The sequence below is a fragment of the Rhodnius prolixus genome, unplaced genomic scaffold (assembly GCF_049639745.1).
Source record: "Rhodnius prolixus isolate KJV_2025 unplaced genomic scaffold, Rpr scaffold_1, whole genome shotgun sequence".
In the NCBI taxonomy this organism is placed as follows: Eukaryota; Metazoa; Arthropoda; class Insecta; order Hemiptera; family Reduviidae; genus Rhodnius; species Rhodnius prolixus.
In genome coordinates, this window is record NW_027411581.1 from 51,880,921 (window position 1) to 51,899,040 (window position 18,120).

Here is an 18,120-nt window from a genome sequence, read left to right on the forward strand (position 1 = left end):
CCGCACAAGTGTTCGTGTACTTCTGAATCAAAAAGCAGACGCCACAACCACCTAATTCTGGAATATGCTAACAAAGATTGTGGAGGACGACTGTTCTAGCGACTGGATGACCCTTACCTGACAATCTAAACACTATACTTGCATCTGATGATGACATCATTTACTCTTTGAATTCATAAAACACATCAGGATAATGCTGTAATTAATCAAAATTCTAAAGACGCTCGTCATGTATAGGATTTATAGACAATTGAGAAAGCAAAAACCAAAACTCAAAATAACTTAAACAAGGGATTTAAAGAAGACAACAAAGTTAACATTTATTAGAAGATAATCATTGATTTTATTTTGGATATTTTAACACACAAAGATATTTGTTCTGGAACACCCAACATGTAAGTGGCTGATTTGCTAAGTACAAGAGGCCAAAAAACAAGGACAAAAAAATATTTATTTCTTTATTTATCTATTTATTTACTTTTTTCCTTGACAAAAATAGCTTCTCAATAATTTATCTTTTACATTCGATGAATTGGATTGTTTCGAGCCAAATCTAACGGAACATTTTCCACTTAAAGCATGCAACATCTTAATAGTCTTGAAAAGCTAATCTGATGCGACTGTGCAGTTTATTCACCCAAGTTCACAGAAAAGAATATTTACGACTATAAATAAAGGAAATGAAAAAAATCCCACACATAAAAGATTAAATTATGTATACAGCTTATCCTGATCTTAAACACTTGAGAAGGGATAATGGGAAATCAAAGGTTGCCGAAATTCCCTTTAATATACTTATAACTAAGTTGGAATTAGATTCTCAACAAAGTTTTGTATCTAACGAGTTATTAGTCAAAAGATATGGACCAAAAACTTTTTCTTTTTCAGTTCTTAATACCACTTTCTAATAACAAACTGATATGTAGCGGTCCTCATAACAATTTGGAATCAAATTCCTAATTGTTCCTTTCCCTTTTTTAATACTCTCTTTTAGGAAGCAGTGATGTGATCGCTCTGGCCTCAGGAGTGTCCATTTTGAACGCTTTCTTTTCTTTTTATGATGGTGCGATGGAAGTGAAATTACAGTTGGAGTTTGAGCGAGAGTGGTACTATGGACCACACCAATTGTTAGCCGTGAATCTAAAAAGCAGTTTTCCAAAAAAAACCTGAGAATTCTTACTCGACCAAGTAGCACTTAGTAAGGAATTCCAAGTTGGAAAGGACCTTCAGAACAGAAATTTGAGGTAGACGCATGTGTTTGTCCCAGATTTTTTGTAGTATAAATCATGCTTAGGGCGGCGAATTGATTTTGATTTCATTTTTAAATCAGGGTGTGATCACAACTAAAGAAATTGGCGTCCATAGCCTTGTTTTTCGTGCTAACCCCCCAGTTTCTCGTTAAAGACAACGCTGTATTGTCAGTGGTAAAAGCTCCTCGGTAGTGAAAGAAAAGACTAAAGGGAGATTCCTTTCCGGCACTTTATGGTATGGTTTCTCAATTTGTCCGGAAACTGAAATAGTCCAAGTTTTATTTTTTGCCTGGTTACCTTTATCCTGGAAAAACCATGTTCCCCAAATCTCTCGTCGTTCCATCCATATCCTAAAACAGTTTAATAGTTCCCGTCACCTTTTTTCCAATTAAGACCCGGCAACTCCTAGTTTCCTGTCTTATTTTCCCCCATTTCGACTTTGGTTGTTCCAGTGTTTGGCGGTCTTTCTGGTGATATTGAAGCTAAGCTCGAGCGCCTCATGAACTGCTTTATAAGATTTATTTTCAGCATTTCCAGAGACTCCGCATTTTGCACTGCTACAACGAGTTGATGTGGCTTTTTCCCGTCTATCACCGTCAGTGTTTTTTGGCTTCTTTCCTTTTTCAAGTCATCCAGTCTCAAAGGCTATCCTATATTTTTCAACTCTTTAAGTTTAAATCCTCGATCCATTCCCGTAATACTAGATCTCGCTCATCTGATCTCTATATTCCCTCTCACCGTACCTCATCCTTTGACAAGTCCTTCCTAATACGTGTTACCTCTCTCTGGAACTCCTTACCATCATCTGTCCGCCATGCTCCTACCCTATCTATCTTTAAATCCCGCCTATTCAGTTATCTCCTTTCTATTCAGCTTCCTCCGAAATTTTAATTGTTTTAAATTATTTCCTTAATTTCTATTGTTATTTTAATTTTCACTTTTTGTAAATACTTACGTATATTTTCTATTTAATCACAGGCCAAACTATTAAGGCCTCTAATTGTACCTGTTTTTATTCTTAGGGGACAGATTAATTTATTAATCCCAGAATAATAAATTTCTTTTCTATTCTATTCTATTCTAATAACAATTCCAAAGGTATTCCTTTTTTAATTGTAACTATTTCCTAGGAAGTCTTTTGGTGTAGGGATTCTCTATTTAAATATTTTTAAGCTATGATTAGTTTTGGTTTTTGATCGTTGTTAATTGTTGATTTTGGGGAATACTGAGGTGCGTTCAACAAATTCACAAACGAAATTTTTTTTTCTTCATACCAACGTTTCGGTAAATATATTACCTTCTTCAGGGTATTGTAAAATTTGTGGAGTTTAATGTTGAGCTGCATCATCAAAACTGTTGACAGTTATTTACCGAAATGTTGGTATGAAGAAAATCATTTTTAAGCTATATTAACACTAAGACAGACAAATTTTTTCAAAGAATGAAAATTTATTTAAAAAAAAAGATCGCTTGAAAGAAGTTTGAAATTAAACTGGTCGCCAGGAACTGCAATTTTTGCAGAAATGGTACCTTAAAAGTGCGGAATGTTCGCCAAATATTTTACCCGTCACCGTTCATATTCAAACATAATTATTGTTTACTTATTGCAATGTGCTTTTTCTTTAAAGAACTTGCGTTGAGAAGGAAATCTCTGTGGGAATTTCCGCTATTATTTCCTTTTCCTCCAGAGAGGAATTCGTCCTTCTCTGGACTGTACATTACCACTCTGACATTTCTAGGGATTTATGCGCCTCAAGGTGGACCTGACTGCCCTTTGAGCCGAAGCGCCTTGCTAATTAACGTGCGGCTGTTTTCTCTTTCTCTTTTTTACTTTTTTTTTGCATCCCTGAACATACAGAGGCGTGTCCCCTCTTTCTCTGCACCGCACTAGACCATTATCGTTTGGACAAGGGGTGTATCCCTCTGGTTTACTGCTTAAAACACTCACAATTTAATGGGAAGTTTTTCAGTTTTTCCTACTCTTTTGAACGTAAATTTTATTTACTATTCTACTACCTAGATCTAATTTCCACGATGAATGCAAACTTTTCTTTTGTTACACTAGTTGCACTACAGGAAAAACAGTTTTCCCGTTCTTTACTAGGTACAAAGCTAGTATTATTATCATTACAAAATTTTTCAAAATTGAGTTTTCTCTGAAATAATCCGTTTTGGGTTTTCCAGGTCCCAAAAAAAAAACGGGTTTTGCTGACTGGGAGTATTTTTTGTAAGCCTAAGTTTGTGGATAAAATAGCCACTTTACTGATTAGACTTTTCTAGTTCCCTCTAGGTTTTGCTCAGAAAAAGGACACGTACAAATTTTGAAAAATTCTATTAATTGTATTTTTGGTTGAGGGGGATAGTCGACCTTTAACAGTAATATTAACTAATTTAACAGTTATATTAATAAATTTAACAGTAATATTTTGATCATTCTGACCATGTTGACTATTACAATAAATTCAATCTGAAAATTTACTAATTTTCTCAGTCTGAGAAAATGTAATTACGCAAATTATGATAAGGAAAAGGTCGTGCGAGTGGTCCATCATGTTTTTACCGATTTCCACATTTCTGTAGCCGAGCTAATGATGGTGTATTTCGACAAAAAATATGTCCACGATCTTATTTATCGTTATAACACTTAAGACAGAAATTATTTGAAACACTTTTCAAGAAAACTCATTTTAAAGGAGCTCTGGATCAAATCGTTTCCAATATTACTGTATTTTGTTACCTTATAAGTAGCAGGATAACAAAAATCTATAATTCAAATCCATTTTATTTCTTATGCTTAACGACTAAACATTTTTTCATCCACTCTCCCTCTACTGGCTATATTAATAGTGTTCCATATTGATTTTTAAACTTATCGATTTAAAAAAGGTTTGTTCATTTCAAACTTGCAAGTCACCATAGTTGTAATTGGAACAAAATAACGTTTTAAATGTATTTTAAAAAATTGTTCTATGAATCAGGGAGTTGGGAATAAGAGAGCAGGTTTAGTAGAATGTCATTTTATGTTCTGATATTGGAACGCCTTAAATATTATGATACAAAAAATTAAATGTGTTAAAAAAAGAAAAACTAAATTACACGAGGAACAAGTGTTAAATCTGAACGTTACACTTATTTTTTTTTTTTTTTTTTTTTTTTGTAACTGATGCAACTATATAGTGTAAGTCTAGAAATAGATGCGTACAGCACGGGGCGTCTCATTCTGGCTAGGGACACTAATAGAAACTTTGGCAACCGACCGCCGTTGGGGTTCGTTGTTCTGATAGGAAGTAGGCCTGCCTCCTCAAACTGTGTCTGTGTGTGGTGGTGTTAGTTACGGCTTGCTTTACACTTTTTCTTGGAAAAAAAAATGAACATAAATTAATGTTAATGCAATATTTGAAATAAGAAATGCAAAAAAAAAATCCTAACATTCGTGTTAAAAATTAAAAATAGAACTAAAGGAAAGATTATTTTCGTTTCTAACCAAAAAGAAGCTCGATTAACTTCAAAACGCTGACAATAAACTGATGTTTACAAACATAATATTGTGCTCTAATCTTAAACGCAAAAGAGCGTTTTCCTATACGTTCAAGTATTAAGGATTCAATTTAGCAAGGAAATGGTCCAGAATAAAAAACAACTCCGTCTTTCTGCCAACGTTTTGGTAAATTTATTGCCTTTTTTTCCGGGCATGGATTTTACAAATAAAACAAATACAAGAATTTAGAATCTGTAAGAAATGATATAAATTATAATCATTAGATTTATTAATTAAGATATATTAATATGTGTATTTGTAGTCAATGTTCTAGTCAATATTCTAATGTAGTCAGTGCTTCAATATTCTAATGTAGTCAGTGCTTCAATATTCTAATGTAGTCAGTGCTTTAATATTCTAAATTCTTGTATTTGTTTTATTTATAATATCTTGGCCCTGAAGAAGGTAATAAATTTGCCGAATAGTTTTTGGAAAAAAGACGCGAGTTTTTTTTTGTTTTTTGTTCTGGACCGATTCCTCGCTGAATTGATTCCTAATATAAATATTATTATATTACAAATTCATATACGTACAAGATTACATTCAAATATTTATTTTATTTTTTTCTTGAAAACCATCGAATATCTTGCAATTTATTACTATTAAAAAAAATGCAGCTGCTGCAGTTTTGCTTGCACTAGTAAATAATTTCGTGGAAATGCACCAATTTTTTTTTGTTTTTCTGTTTACTTTAAGAGTGGACACAAGTAACCATTTATGGTACCAAACTCGGAAGTGTAAGGTGTTAAGCGCCGGAATCTAAACGTTAAATACAAGTTCATTTCATGTTTTCTAGAATTGATTTTTGGTACTAGTTTGGCTGCCCAATATTGATGGTCGAATCGCTTTTGTTGAATTGTTCTAGGATAGCACAGTGACCGAGTTCTTCTCTTGGAAGAGTAAGTCACGCTTTGCTCTACTTGATGGGCGAACCATCCAGTTTAATAATGTTCTCTCTCTCAAGTTACCCTCTAGTAGAGGTCGTAGGGGAAATTAATGCATAAAAATCTGGTATTAAGTTGGCTGTTAGCTCTAATCTTGTAGACTGAGGACTGTCTTCTGCTGTTCTACCCTTCTTTTCTATCAACCCTCATTATAGATGCATAGATTTGTTCTAATTTGATACAGCGTAGATTTTACTAACACATTGGTGTTTAGATGTTAAAGGGATCCAAATCAGAATTGCAACTTTAATTAACTTTTTCATATTTGTCTCCCCCTACCGATGTCTTATCATTTTTGATGGGATATACTGCAACTTAATGACTTCTTAATTCCGTATTCGAAAAGTTTAATTTAACAAGACAAATCATCGGCGCAAATCTATGCGAGAACTACGCAATCCGCCACCATTACAGCTAAGTATCTTGTTGTATCACAGAAGGGTAAAATTGACAAAATGATCAATCTCGCCAATTGCGTTTCTTTGTAAACAAATTTGGTATGACACAAAGTAATGTTTGTATTCATTAATGCTGTAATGAGATTCGCTCTTAGTGATACTATATGCGCAATTGCATCCAGTTGATTCATGACTTTATACAAAACACAATCCGCGCAATCGAATTATTAATTTTGAATTTGACTAAGAGGAAAAATAAAAGAACATTTAATTCAATTCTTGGATCAACGCTGCCCCACGAGCTATACACCGAACATTTCAATAGCTTAGCCAAGAGGAAGGATAAAGTTGGTAGGATTGTTTTCATGGCAACGTTACTGTGAAAAAAAAATTCCCTGGAATCATGCCAGACTTTCCCTTATGCCAGGGGCTGATGGAAATGGTAACAACTTTCTGCTCTAAACCAGACGCTAAAACGATGTTCGACAAAGTATTTAACTTGTAGCAGATTTAAGTCCAAATCGATTTTTTTCTTTTTAAACCAAAGTGACAAAGAGGTATTTAGTATTGCTCTTTTTACCCTCGATTTACAAAGTAGCCAAGAAATACCTTTCCTTGGTTTTTTAACAGTAGGTGAACATTTATTTGTAACACTTTTAACGAAGAAGTTTCCAAAAATTAGTAATTTTTAGAGTATTATTAGTAGTGAAACTAGACAAAATATCAAATTTAAATTAGATTATATAAAATTTAATATAAATTTAAAGCTCTACAAATCTCATTTTTTGTGTTGCGCTGGCCAAAGACTGACAGACATATAAAGCAAATTAGTACAATGTGTAAAGACCACTTTTTCTTGCTCAATTACTTAGCAATACGTGAGTTGCTGAATAAAAAAACAAAATAGACAATCTGCACGATTGCAATACTCCCATTCTCTTAGGATAAGAAAACAAATTAAATAATAAATTCAAATTACTAATTCTTACACATAAATATCTAAAATAAGTATACATAGAGAAAGTATCTATAATAATTTTCTATCAAACAAGAATTAGGATTAAATATTTAAATTAAAATTTAGTTATTATCACCTTCAAAATACACCCCCCCCCTAACCCTACAACGCTCCATGCGAATTTACCATTGTTCGAAACAGTGCTGGAAGTCTTTTTCTGTCAGCTCCTGCATGACGCGTGCCGCTTTTTCTTTCACAGCTTCAACGGACTGAAATCGTGTGCCTTTTAATGCAGATTTGACTTTGGGGAACAGATAAAAGTCACATGTGGGCCAGGTCAGGCGAATAAGGCGGATGGCCTTAAACTGGGATGTTGTACTTGGCTAGAAACGTCTTGACAAGACAATGCAGTGTGAGCTGGCGGGTTGTCTTGATGGAGAACCCGTGACTTGTTCTTCTACAAATCGGGTTGTTTTTCCTTACTTTTTTACGGAGTTGAGCAAGTACCTCACAGTAGTAATGTTGATTAATTATAATCAATATTTTCATTCGTTTTGGACGTGGAAGGGTGACCAGGGCGGTCATCATCTCCGACGTCTTCTCGGCCATCTTGGAAACGCTTGAACCACTCAAAAACTCGTGTACGTGATTAACATTCATCGCCATAAACTTCTTTTAATAAAAGATAAGTTTCAGTAGCGGTTTTATCCAGTTTCCTGTGAAATTTCACGACAATTCGTTGCTCTACTACATGTATAATATCAAGTTTTCGGCAAAATGAAACTAACAGCTCTTACACAAACGATGGTTCCAGTCAGACAGATTTCTCTACAAACACGCGAGACGCTGCAATCGAAAGAGAAAGCTTTACGCTGCACAACTGTCGGTCGTTAGGATTTGGCGCATGCATAGTTCTTCTGGAGCAGCATCAGTCTCGTTATTTAATAGCCACACCTCGTATAGCCGTAATTGTGACTTACGCCCAGTAAGTAGTTACTGTTAACTGGTCCGTAAGTAATCACTTGTATATTAATAACAATCATTTTAATTGTTATAAAAGTACTGAGATATATAATGAACTATTTAAAAATTACCTGCTTACTATCATTCTAATAAAATTCTGCCGTTGTTAAGCAGCTTAGTTAATAATGAAATTGTAAAATATAAAATTTAGGTTACACGAACCATATTAGTAAAAAAAAGCACCTGTATCAACTTATCATTTGAGGCTCCTATATCCATTTTTATTTGCTTATCAAACATCTATTATTTATTGTACAGGTTATTATTATCTAAATAACACTTCCGGTATTTGTATTATCATTTCTGCAGAAGAGCTTCTATTGCTTACGTAGCACTAGAGGTCTGCAGTTGTTATTAACGCAGGTTGGGTTATTTTTTTTTTTTGTAAATAAAACTTTTTGAAGGGGACTGAGTACAGTGGCTTTATTATAACCGTAACCCTCAAACCCTTACTAGACGCCCCTTGAATTTGGCTATTGTCCTTTACACCAGGGCAGGGGAATTAGACTGAATGGGTTGCACCAGAGAAGGTACTAACTTTTTTTTTTTTTTTTTAATTTAATTCTAGGCGCGTCCAAAAAACTAGTCTTCCAACCGGACTTTCAACAATAACACCATCCAAAACCAGTGTTACCACTACTGAGGGGAGATTCCCCAATACAATATTTTTTGGCCTGAAAAAAAAAATTAACTGCTACGAAATTAGAATTTATTTAACAGTTTTGACAAAATTGTTACATACTGATTTTTTTTAAAAAAAAAAATATGGTTACACTCAGTGAGTTTAAGCGAATTCTTAAGCCCCATAATTTCTCCAAGTTACTTACTAGGTACGTGTTAGGTAAGAAATTGCAAATGGCTCAAATTTGATATCGCCATCACAGGATCCATGAAAGTAAAGTGAAGTCAAGACAGTTCAGGCAAGCACTGTTAGCCATCTTTACTGGATTTTAATTCCAGATATAATTTTTTGTTTATGTTTTTAATTATTTAAGATGTGGCAAATACTGAGATCATTTCCTCCCAGTGCACTGACGGCCTTCGGTCAGTTATAATTATATGAATAAAAGTATTTAAGTTGGTCCCAGATATATACTTCATTCGAAAAGTAAAAACCGATCAGCCAGTTAATAGCTTTTCTTAGTAAGTTGCTTATTACTTACTATAATTAGGAGTGCCCTCAAATTTGACCCAGAGGCGCCGTATTAACAGTTCCCAGAGGAGAATAATTTGCGGGGTGTAACTGACAATTCAATCTGTTGTTCATGTGAACGGTCTTTTCACATTTATTAAATCTTTTATCTTATATTATATTATTATTTATGATTCAAAAAAAAAAAATCCTTTATAGTTATAACTTGGTATCTAAACTTCAAATTATAACTTTGTTACAATTGTAAAATAGACAGACACGTTGGAAATGTGTGAATAAAAAAAGTATAAGGACAGGGCTTGTCAGCGTAATCAGATAAATATTGTTGTGCAGTATTTTGTGTTTATTATTTATTTTAGTTTTAGTTTGATTTATTTCTCCATTGTAAGAAACTGTTTTATGTGTATTAAATCTAGCAAAGTAAATTAAGACATTATTGTTTTATTTCTTGTATTAAAATTTAGATTTTTTTTTTAAAGAACATTGATTTCGGGGTAATAAATTATTAACCTTTAATGTCGGAAGGGAAGGTAACGATATTTTATAATTTCATTGGAAATATCTTTTTAGAGGTCTCCTGTAGTAGATCTTACAATACATTGATACTTTTGGTCAAAACGTATCCCGATTTGAGTTTTCAGTTTTTTTTTTTTTTTTTGAGATTTGCTTTAAAACGGCTCCAAAGATTTTATTTCCTGATAAATTCATTTAAGGGTGAGAATACTTCTGGGAAGATAGATGAGTGGATTCGCTCAAAAGGGCCATTTTTGTTGTGTGTAATGTCCCATCTTTTTGCAGCGTTAGTTAAGATTTAATATTTTATTATTTCAAATATTGCTTACAGTTTACTCATTCTTATAAACCATAGTTTTTAAAATGAATACAATTAATGTAATAATAGATTTTGATCTCCAAAAAGGATGCCACAAACTTAAAGCACTTGAAGCTTATTAATTTTTTTGGTTTCTTTGTTCCAGGTAGGTGCTTGCTGGTAGATACTTTAGATCGACTGCTTTTCAATATGCGTAAGTTTCTATTGATCTACTCTACACTTTAGATGGTTAAATGTAAATTTCAGTTACGCAATTTTTTTTATGTTATGCACCAGATAAAAAACTTTCTTGTGCCCCTTCAGTGTGCTGAAGATACTTAGCTAATGCAATGTATAGTGCAATCGAATAATTTCATCTCGTGGGAATTTAGGTATAATCCTGAAATTGCAAATTATTTGGCACATCAGCTCCCAAAATTTCTAATTTTTCCTGAAATTATAATAAGAAACCTTTAAAGTGAGAAATGACGATTGAAGTAAAGGGAGAGAGCTGGATTCGAATCTGGGATCCTCGAGTAACGTTCCAGTACATTAGCCGCTTAGCAAATTTCTTTTTTTTTCTTTTTTTGCATCGAGTGCTGTAATTACTATTACTAAAATTTGTGTTGCAATTATTTTATTGTGAATGCAAGTGAATTACGCATGCAATCATTAAATAAATTTAAGTAAGCAGTCCTGGACAAAGTGAGCTTGTTAAAACCTCCTCACAATCGTCATACGTCGAGTCATACTTGATTTCTCGGATATAAACTGTATTGATTGATTAGTCTCTGGACAGTGTTCTTTCATTGCAAACCACACTGAACTAATCACTGTAAGAGATTATCTGTTAGAAGCTCATAAGGGCACCCAAACTGGCTGAGATTTTCCTCTCTTCTCGGCTGCAGTCTAGTCAGAGTTAACTTGTCTGAGTGATGAACCTAAAGGATATTCTTTGCAAGCGTGATCGTTGTCCGGATTTAGCAGTAAGTGACCATCCAATGTTGTAGGTCTACATTGTTGGCATAGCTTAAACTAGCTTACTTCTTCAGAAATCTTGGTGTCTCTCTGGCTATCCCATTCTAACAATAAAAACAATACTTACACCCTTCATAGGATCCTGTAGATATAGCTAATGAGTTCAACTGTTTGTAAAAAAAGAATCGCCACATTAATTCCCTCATACCAACATACTCAAACTTACGAAAAATGCATTTTATGGATGCCTTCATTCTGTGAACAAACGTTCATATTTCCAAAACTAATTTAGTTTTAATCTGGTCCGTCTCATTTAAAATTTGACTTTATTGTTTTTATTTATTTTTTTTAATACCCCCCCCCCCCACTGGTGTCTAGACTTAAAAGAACAGAACTGAACAGACGCTATCGACTACTTAAAAGACTCTTAGACGATAGATCAAAACTCTCTCTGGACAACAAAAGACTTTTATACTTCTATTTTGAATCCCATCAGGGCGTATGGAATAGAGCTGTGGGGTTCAACCAAACGCTCCAATCTCCAAAGGATTCAATCTCTCCAATCTAAAATACTTCGAACTATTGTACACGCTCCATTTTATGTCTCCAACCTGACTATACACACTGATCTTAACATTCCTTTTGTCACACAAGTTGCTAAAACAAGATATAGAAAACTCCATTTCAACCTGCAATCTCATATGAATCCTCTAGCTCAAAATCTTTCTTCTAGAACTCTTACTGACAACCCGACTAGACGCCTTAAAAGACAGTGGCCTCGTGATCTCCTCTCCAGTGAAGAGAGTGACTCACTCACTCAAGGGCTATAACGGTCCATGAAGGACCCGAGCCTCAGCCACTACAGCTCTCCACCTCTCTCTATTTCTTGCCGACGTCCTCCATCTCTGATGACCAAGGGCTTCCAAATCTTCCTGCACGTCGGTCAACCATCCTAGTCCGAGGCCTACCCCTCGGCCTTTTTCCACCAGGGTGTCCATATAAAGCTTTCCTGGGACCTCTCGTCTCCTCCATTCGGTGCAAATGTCCCAGCCATCGTAGTCTACCAGACTTTATAGTGGCTACTATATCAGGCTCACCGAACAGTTCAACGACTTCTCAATTCGTCCTGATTCTATAGCCATCCTGCGTCCTTACAGGTCCGGAAATCCTTCTTAACACTTTTCTTTCCCACCTGCACAACCTTTGTTCGCCCGCTTTGGTTACCGTAGGTAACGCTTGGACGCAGGGTAGTCTGGTATATTCTTAACTTTATGGCTCAACCTCATATAAATAATCTCATATAAATCCTCTAGCTCAAAATCTTTCTTCTATAACTCTTTCTGACAACCCGACAAGACGCCTTAAAAGATAGTGGCCTCGTGATCTCCTCTCCAGTGAAGAGAGTGACTAACCATCTAATATTTGGGAGTGTTACCACTGGGTAACTTCAACACTCGACTTATCATTTGTTACTCGGTTATCACTGTTACTTATAGCGCTAACGCGCTGATTGTAGCATAAATAAACGCAAAAAAAAAAAAATTAATAAGCAGTAAGACGAAAGTTAGACTCTTTGTTGATGCTGATTCCCCAAAACTTTGTTTCACATCCGCTCTTAGACCATAGGCTCTCATAAATTTCCTTCAAAAAATCAGTATACCACATTAAATTTTACTAAACTTCCTTTACTTTAAAAGAGAAAAACAAGAAATCGGCATTGTTTCAGTTGATTCGTCTTTGCTAGTTAAATAAACAAGATTAATGTCTATCACTCGTTGGCATTACATAACAAGACCGGGAAAAAATGCGCATAATACAATGTCACTTTGCATTGACTAATTGCAAGTGCACCAGACAGGTAAACAGTTGATAAAGAAAGTTGTTTTCTAATTATTCTACGTTGTTTTGGTTTTTTCTCTTATCAAAAAACACATGTTTAATCTTTAATAATTATTTATGGATGTCTGAGGTGATGTTGTCAGGTGTTGCACATGTTTGGATACGAGTACTTTTTACAACAATGGATAATATCTATTGAAACAGTAGAGACAGACATTGTATTGAAATGGAAACATTAAATGAAAAAAAGAACAGTAATAAACAATAGTAATATAATAAAAGCAAAGTGCTTGCTTTTTAAAGAAACTATAAAACGAAAAATAAAATTCATAACAAATAAAACAAAATATTAAGAAAAGAAAATGTTGAATCAAAAACAAAATGAATCTTATACATATATGAAGAAAAATTCCAGTAAATCTTTGGTTGTAATTTTAGCTATCAGAGTGGCAGTTGATTTCTGCAATTAGTACCCATCGATAGCTTCAGACACACACTTTATAACCTGAATATCCGAATTATGTTATCTGATAAGGAAGTAAGTTCTGATTTGCTTATTATGGTAGATTGCTTGAATTACGATAGTTCGGATAGCCCACAAATTTGTCTTCTTTCTCATTCGCAAGAGAGTTACACTAAGAACTACAGACCTATTCACGGAGTACGGTAGGTTCAGGAAGTATCTGTACAAGGTGGGGGCTTATTAGCTCGCAATTTGTTGGGCAAATTGTGTCAGGAAGATGAGGAAACGGCCTCTCACTTGTTGTTCGATTGCGTTGCAATCGACTGGTTGCGCTATGAAACAATCTTTGGATCTTTGAGACCAAAGGAGATAGTAGCGCAAAAAGAACTAGCAGGGAAAGTCCTCGACCTCTTTAGTAGGGGGAGGTTTCGTCTATTAGATCCAAAGAGGAACTCACTATAAGCCTCTTGTGGCTGCGGTGCCTTGTGGCATGGGTCCCATCCCGTTATTTCCTACTTAAAGCAAGTAAAACTGATTTGTATGTTGTTTGCATTAGCTAGGTACTTCATTTTCACGCCAAACAAATTTTATTAATTGCAAACTATAACCTAATTGGTAGTTGGACGTTAAGCTCCGTCTGAAAAAAATTGGCGATTACTACTACTTACTTTACTAATTGCAAACTATAGTTTTTTGTTCGAAAGCCCTCAAACGAATTTACAGGCATAATGATATAAATGAAAGTTATTGGTTTAATTGTATGTCGTGTAATATAAAAACGAAGTAAAAAGAGGAGGGGAAAGTCGCAATCGTTTTACAGGAAATCGGACAAGCTAAAAAATCTGTTTAGCACAACTTCTAATTAATCGATTTTGGCCTTAACATTTTTAATGCCGCTAGCACTGCCTACCAAATCTCATATTTGAATTTCCAGTGTTATACCCGTTTTTATGTTATGCTAAGACACACTCAGACAAATTTGTAAGAAAACTGGTAAATTCGTACTCAGGAGAGCTTAGAATGAATATTTGCGGTAAAATACTTAGTATCCAAACTCCGTGCCGTTATGATTCTTGTTTTGAAGGAAAAGTTATTCTGACAAAACAGTGTCAGTTTATAGTAGTGAACAATACAGAATTGAAAGTAACTAAATCTAAGTATTAAAAAAAAAAAATTATGCTAGTAAGCTGTTGTAAGTCTTATGAGTCTGCATCCCAGATTTTGGTCACAAGTATAGTAAATAACAGTTCTGATTTTATACTCTTCAAAACACATACGTATAAGCATACACGTAAGCACTTAAATTGTAACTTTAACAGGTAAAATATAGCTTAGCTTGTTGTTAGTAACTTCAACGCTAACCACTAATAGTTTACGTCAACATCCATTTACGTGGTAACATACTCATGTTAATTTATGTATTCAAAATCTTACAAAATCCTTGTACAGATTTTTCTTTTTTTCCTAATTAGGAGAGTTCATTTAAAAACATAACCTTCAATATAATTTTCTTGATATATTGTAAACATGAAATGTTTGATTTTTACAGTTTAACAGCGTAGACTTTTACCATAAGTAATAATCAAATTATTTGGTTACATTATTTCCAATGGGCTTACCTCCGGCACATCCGCTTTGGTAAAAAAAAAATAGACTCTAAATAGCACTCGTAAATGACAGGCAGAGAAATATTTGTTTGTTCATTCAAAAACCTCGTAATTCCCGAAGGGGAAAGTGGATTAGCCAATTCTTCAGGGTACTTGGCGTTCCTGCGAGTATCCCAGCCTAACAACATGTACATGAGCAACATACACTATAACACCCCCAGTACATTTACACAGTATACATAGGGCATATTCATTTGTACAATGTGGGGCTTATTAGCACTGAACTGTTGTGGTAGACTGTGTCAGGAAGAGAAGGAAATGGCCTCTCACTTGTTGTTTGATTGTGTTGCAATCGAATGGTTGCGCTATAAAAACTTGGGAACTTAGTAGCGTAAAAATAACTAGTAGGGAAAGTCCTAAACCTTTTTAGTAGGGGAGGTTTCGTCTACTATATCCAAAGAGGAAGGCACTATAAGCCTCTCTATAGGTTATGGGGGTTTTTCCATTCTTGGCCATGAAAACCTACTCATATCAAAGCACGTGATTAATTTTTATTCGAGAAAATATCCAAGGAACTATGTACGCTGCTATTACCGTGTTTAGAGTATTATACAATAATAATTGTTGATTGTTGCAACAATCTTTTTTTTTTTAAATTTGATCTTATCGGTTCAGTTCTCTTGTAATGACATGGTTAGAGCAATCACCCACTGATGAAACTCTTTCACAATGATTTAATCACAACAGATCTCTAGGCCATTTTCGCTTCAAGCGACGAGGAGGATTGTCTGGAAGGTGAGGAGAGGAGAGTTGTTGGACAAGAGGATTAGGATGGAGAGCTAGGAGGCTGTGAAAGTTGCGGTAGCGAGACTTTATTAGTTCAGTGACAAAAGGGATGTGTAGGTCAGTGTGTATGGTAAGGTTAGAAATGTAATATGGAGCATTCAGGATTTTCCTTAGGATTTTAGATTGTAATGTCTGTAGGCGTTTGGTTGAGCCCCACACTTCTGCTCCGTATGTCCATATGGGTCTTAACAGGGTCTTGTAAATAGTCAGTTTGTGATTCACGTCGAGTTTGGATCTGCGGTCAAGTAGTCTACTACGTAGCTTGTAGCGTCTGTTCACGTCTTGTCGTTTCAGTCGAGTATGTGGGTTCCACGTGAGAACAATCAACAACGTTTCAACAATCAAAAATTCTCTTGCACAGAAATCAATTATTTAAAAAATAAATACATGTAATCAATTAATTACAAAATGTACATTATCGGCATTCCATCTGTTTTCTGCGTGATTAGCTAAAAAAAATTATAATTTTTATTATAATAAATGTAAACATGTTTCGGTGCCAATCTGTTTAGAATTTCTCCAATACTTGAATGTTTCCCATTTAATTGTTAAAGCTAGTATTAACCAAAAAAGTTCAGTTAATACGTCTATATTTATTTATTCCATTTACTTAAGTATGTACATATGCAAAACTGGTCGCAAACAAAGAACAAGACTTATTTGGGGAGAAAGTTACTCTTTTTTGTTTCTGTTTATTTTGCAATTTTTCCAGAAATTCATTAATCACAAGCGTACATATGTTTAATAAAACATTATTCTATCAATTACAGTTTTTCATTAAATTTTTGTAAATAAATTTAACTGATTAGACTGCCATAAAAAAAAAATCCATTGAAAAAAAGAGAATCAAATCAAAATTGTTCCCCAAATTTATTCAACAAATTAAAAAAAAAATTGTATTAAATTAAATAAAATTATAAATAAGTGTACTCTGAATTCCACACGAATAAACAAAAATTAGTAACTACTATACCTTTAAATGAGATTGGAGGGAGTACAACTGGACCGATAATTAATCAATTTATTATGGCAAAAATGTACAAATTTATTGTAGAATAGTCTCTGTAATAATAAATTAAATAATAATGTTCTTTTTAGATTTCCCATTATTTGTTTTAATAATAAAAATATTCAATTTAAATTAAATAAGTATTATTAAAACCATGTGGATAGTCAAGTTGGCACGCATGCGCTATAGTGGATCAGTCTGTTTCAATATGGCCGTACGTGAGTGTAGTGAAATGTGGTCTCGTGTTCCTATTTTAGTGATTCTTGGTGCTACAGGTACTGGAAAATCTAAATTAGCGATACAATTAGCAAAAAAATTCAATGGAGAAATTATTTCTGCGGATTCAATGCAGGTAAATAAATTATTAATCTTTAAACACACTCTGAATTGACGAGCACATGTTTCAGAAATTGATTTCTGTGAATATTCTTCTTAACTAGTTGCGAATGCAGTTTAAGGTTGATTTTCATAATAATATAACATTAATAAAGGGATAACCATAGGTCGAATTCAATTGTATGCCCTAAATTCTTTTAAAAAGACTAATAATGTTCACTACAATAACCTTCTCTAATAACCTTCTGCAGTACATAAACTCAAAACATCCATGGGTTTAAATTATTTTTGTTTAAATTATAAACTGTATCCTTCAGTATGGATTAATAAAATAATGTCATAACATTCGGGAGTTTTGCAAGACTAAAAAGTAGGCTATTTATTGAAATTGTTAATTTTGCTCGACATTTTTATTCTTATCAGTACCAAAAACTTGTGATTAGAATAATTTTTCAATAATTTACCATAATTTGTTGTTGAAAAATTTTAAGTTGGTTAAAAAGGGAAACTAAAGTCTGTTATATTTCGATACGAATTTTGTGATACCTTCAATTTCGTGAAGTTGAGCTGCAGTAAATTTACTTCGCAAGTACTGAATTTCCCAAGCATAATTTATAATGTTCAATTTAATGTTAATTGTAATTCGCCTTGGTGCAGCTATGTAAGTTCAAATTCTCCAATATTAATATTTTTCTTTTTGATGTATCACTTTACTTTAAAGTAATATACAAAAGTGACAACTAATTACGACTTTCTACATAATAAATATTATTAATCAAAAAAGATAAACAAAAATTACACCCATAGATCTTTTAAAAAGAAAATTTTTAAAACTATCAATTTAGAAAAATATGTGGTGTCATTGTTAAATTATAGTGTTGAATTAATGCATTCAAATTGCTTTTACTTGAAAATTTTACAAAAGCCAGAACAGAACTACTGAAGGTGATCAGCTGATTCACAAAAC

The 18,120-nt window shown here is 33.8% G+C and overlaps 1 protein-coding gene across 4 annotated transcripts in view; it reads left to right on the forward strand.

Annotated features, from left to right (window-relative positions):
• Positions 1–18,120, forward strand: part of LOC141461832 (tRNA dimethylallyltransferase) — a 498,974-nt gene that overhangs the window by 81,778 nt on the left and 399,076 nt on the right. The window contains exon 1 of one of the 4 annotated variants that reach the window (XM_074143208.1): positions 16,998–17,169. The exons of 1 other annotated variant lie outside the window; for it this stretch is intronic. In XM_074143208.1, the coding sequence (XP_073999309.1) occupies positions 17,026–17,169 (144 nt within the window). In that variant the 5' untranslated portion in view covers positions 16,998–17,025. Of the gene's footprint in view, positions 1–16,997; positions 17,170–18,120 lie in introns of those variants that run through there. 2 more of the 4 variants (XM_074143218.1, XM_074143228.1) reach the window with 2 other exon arrangements.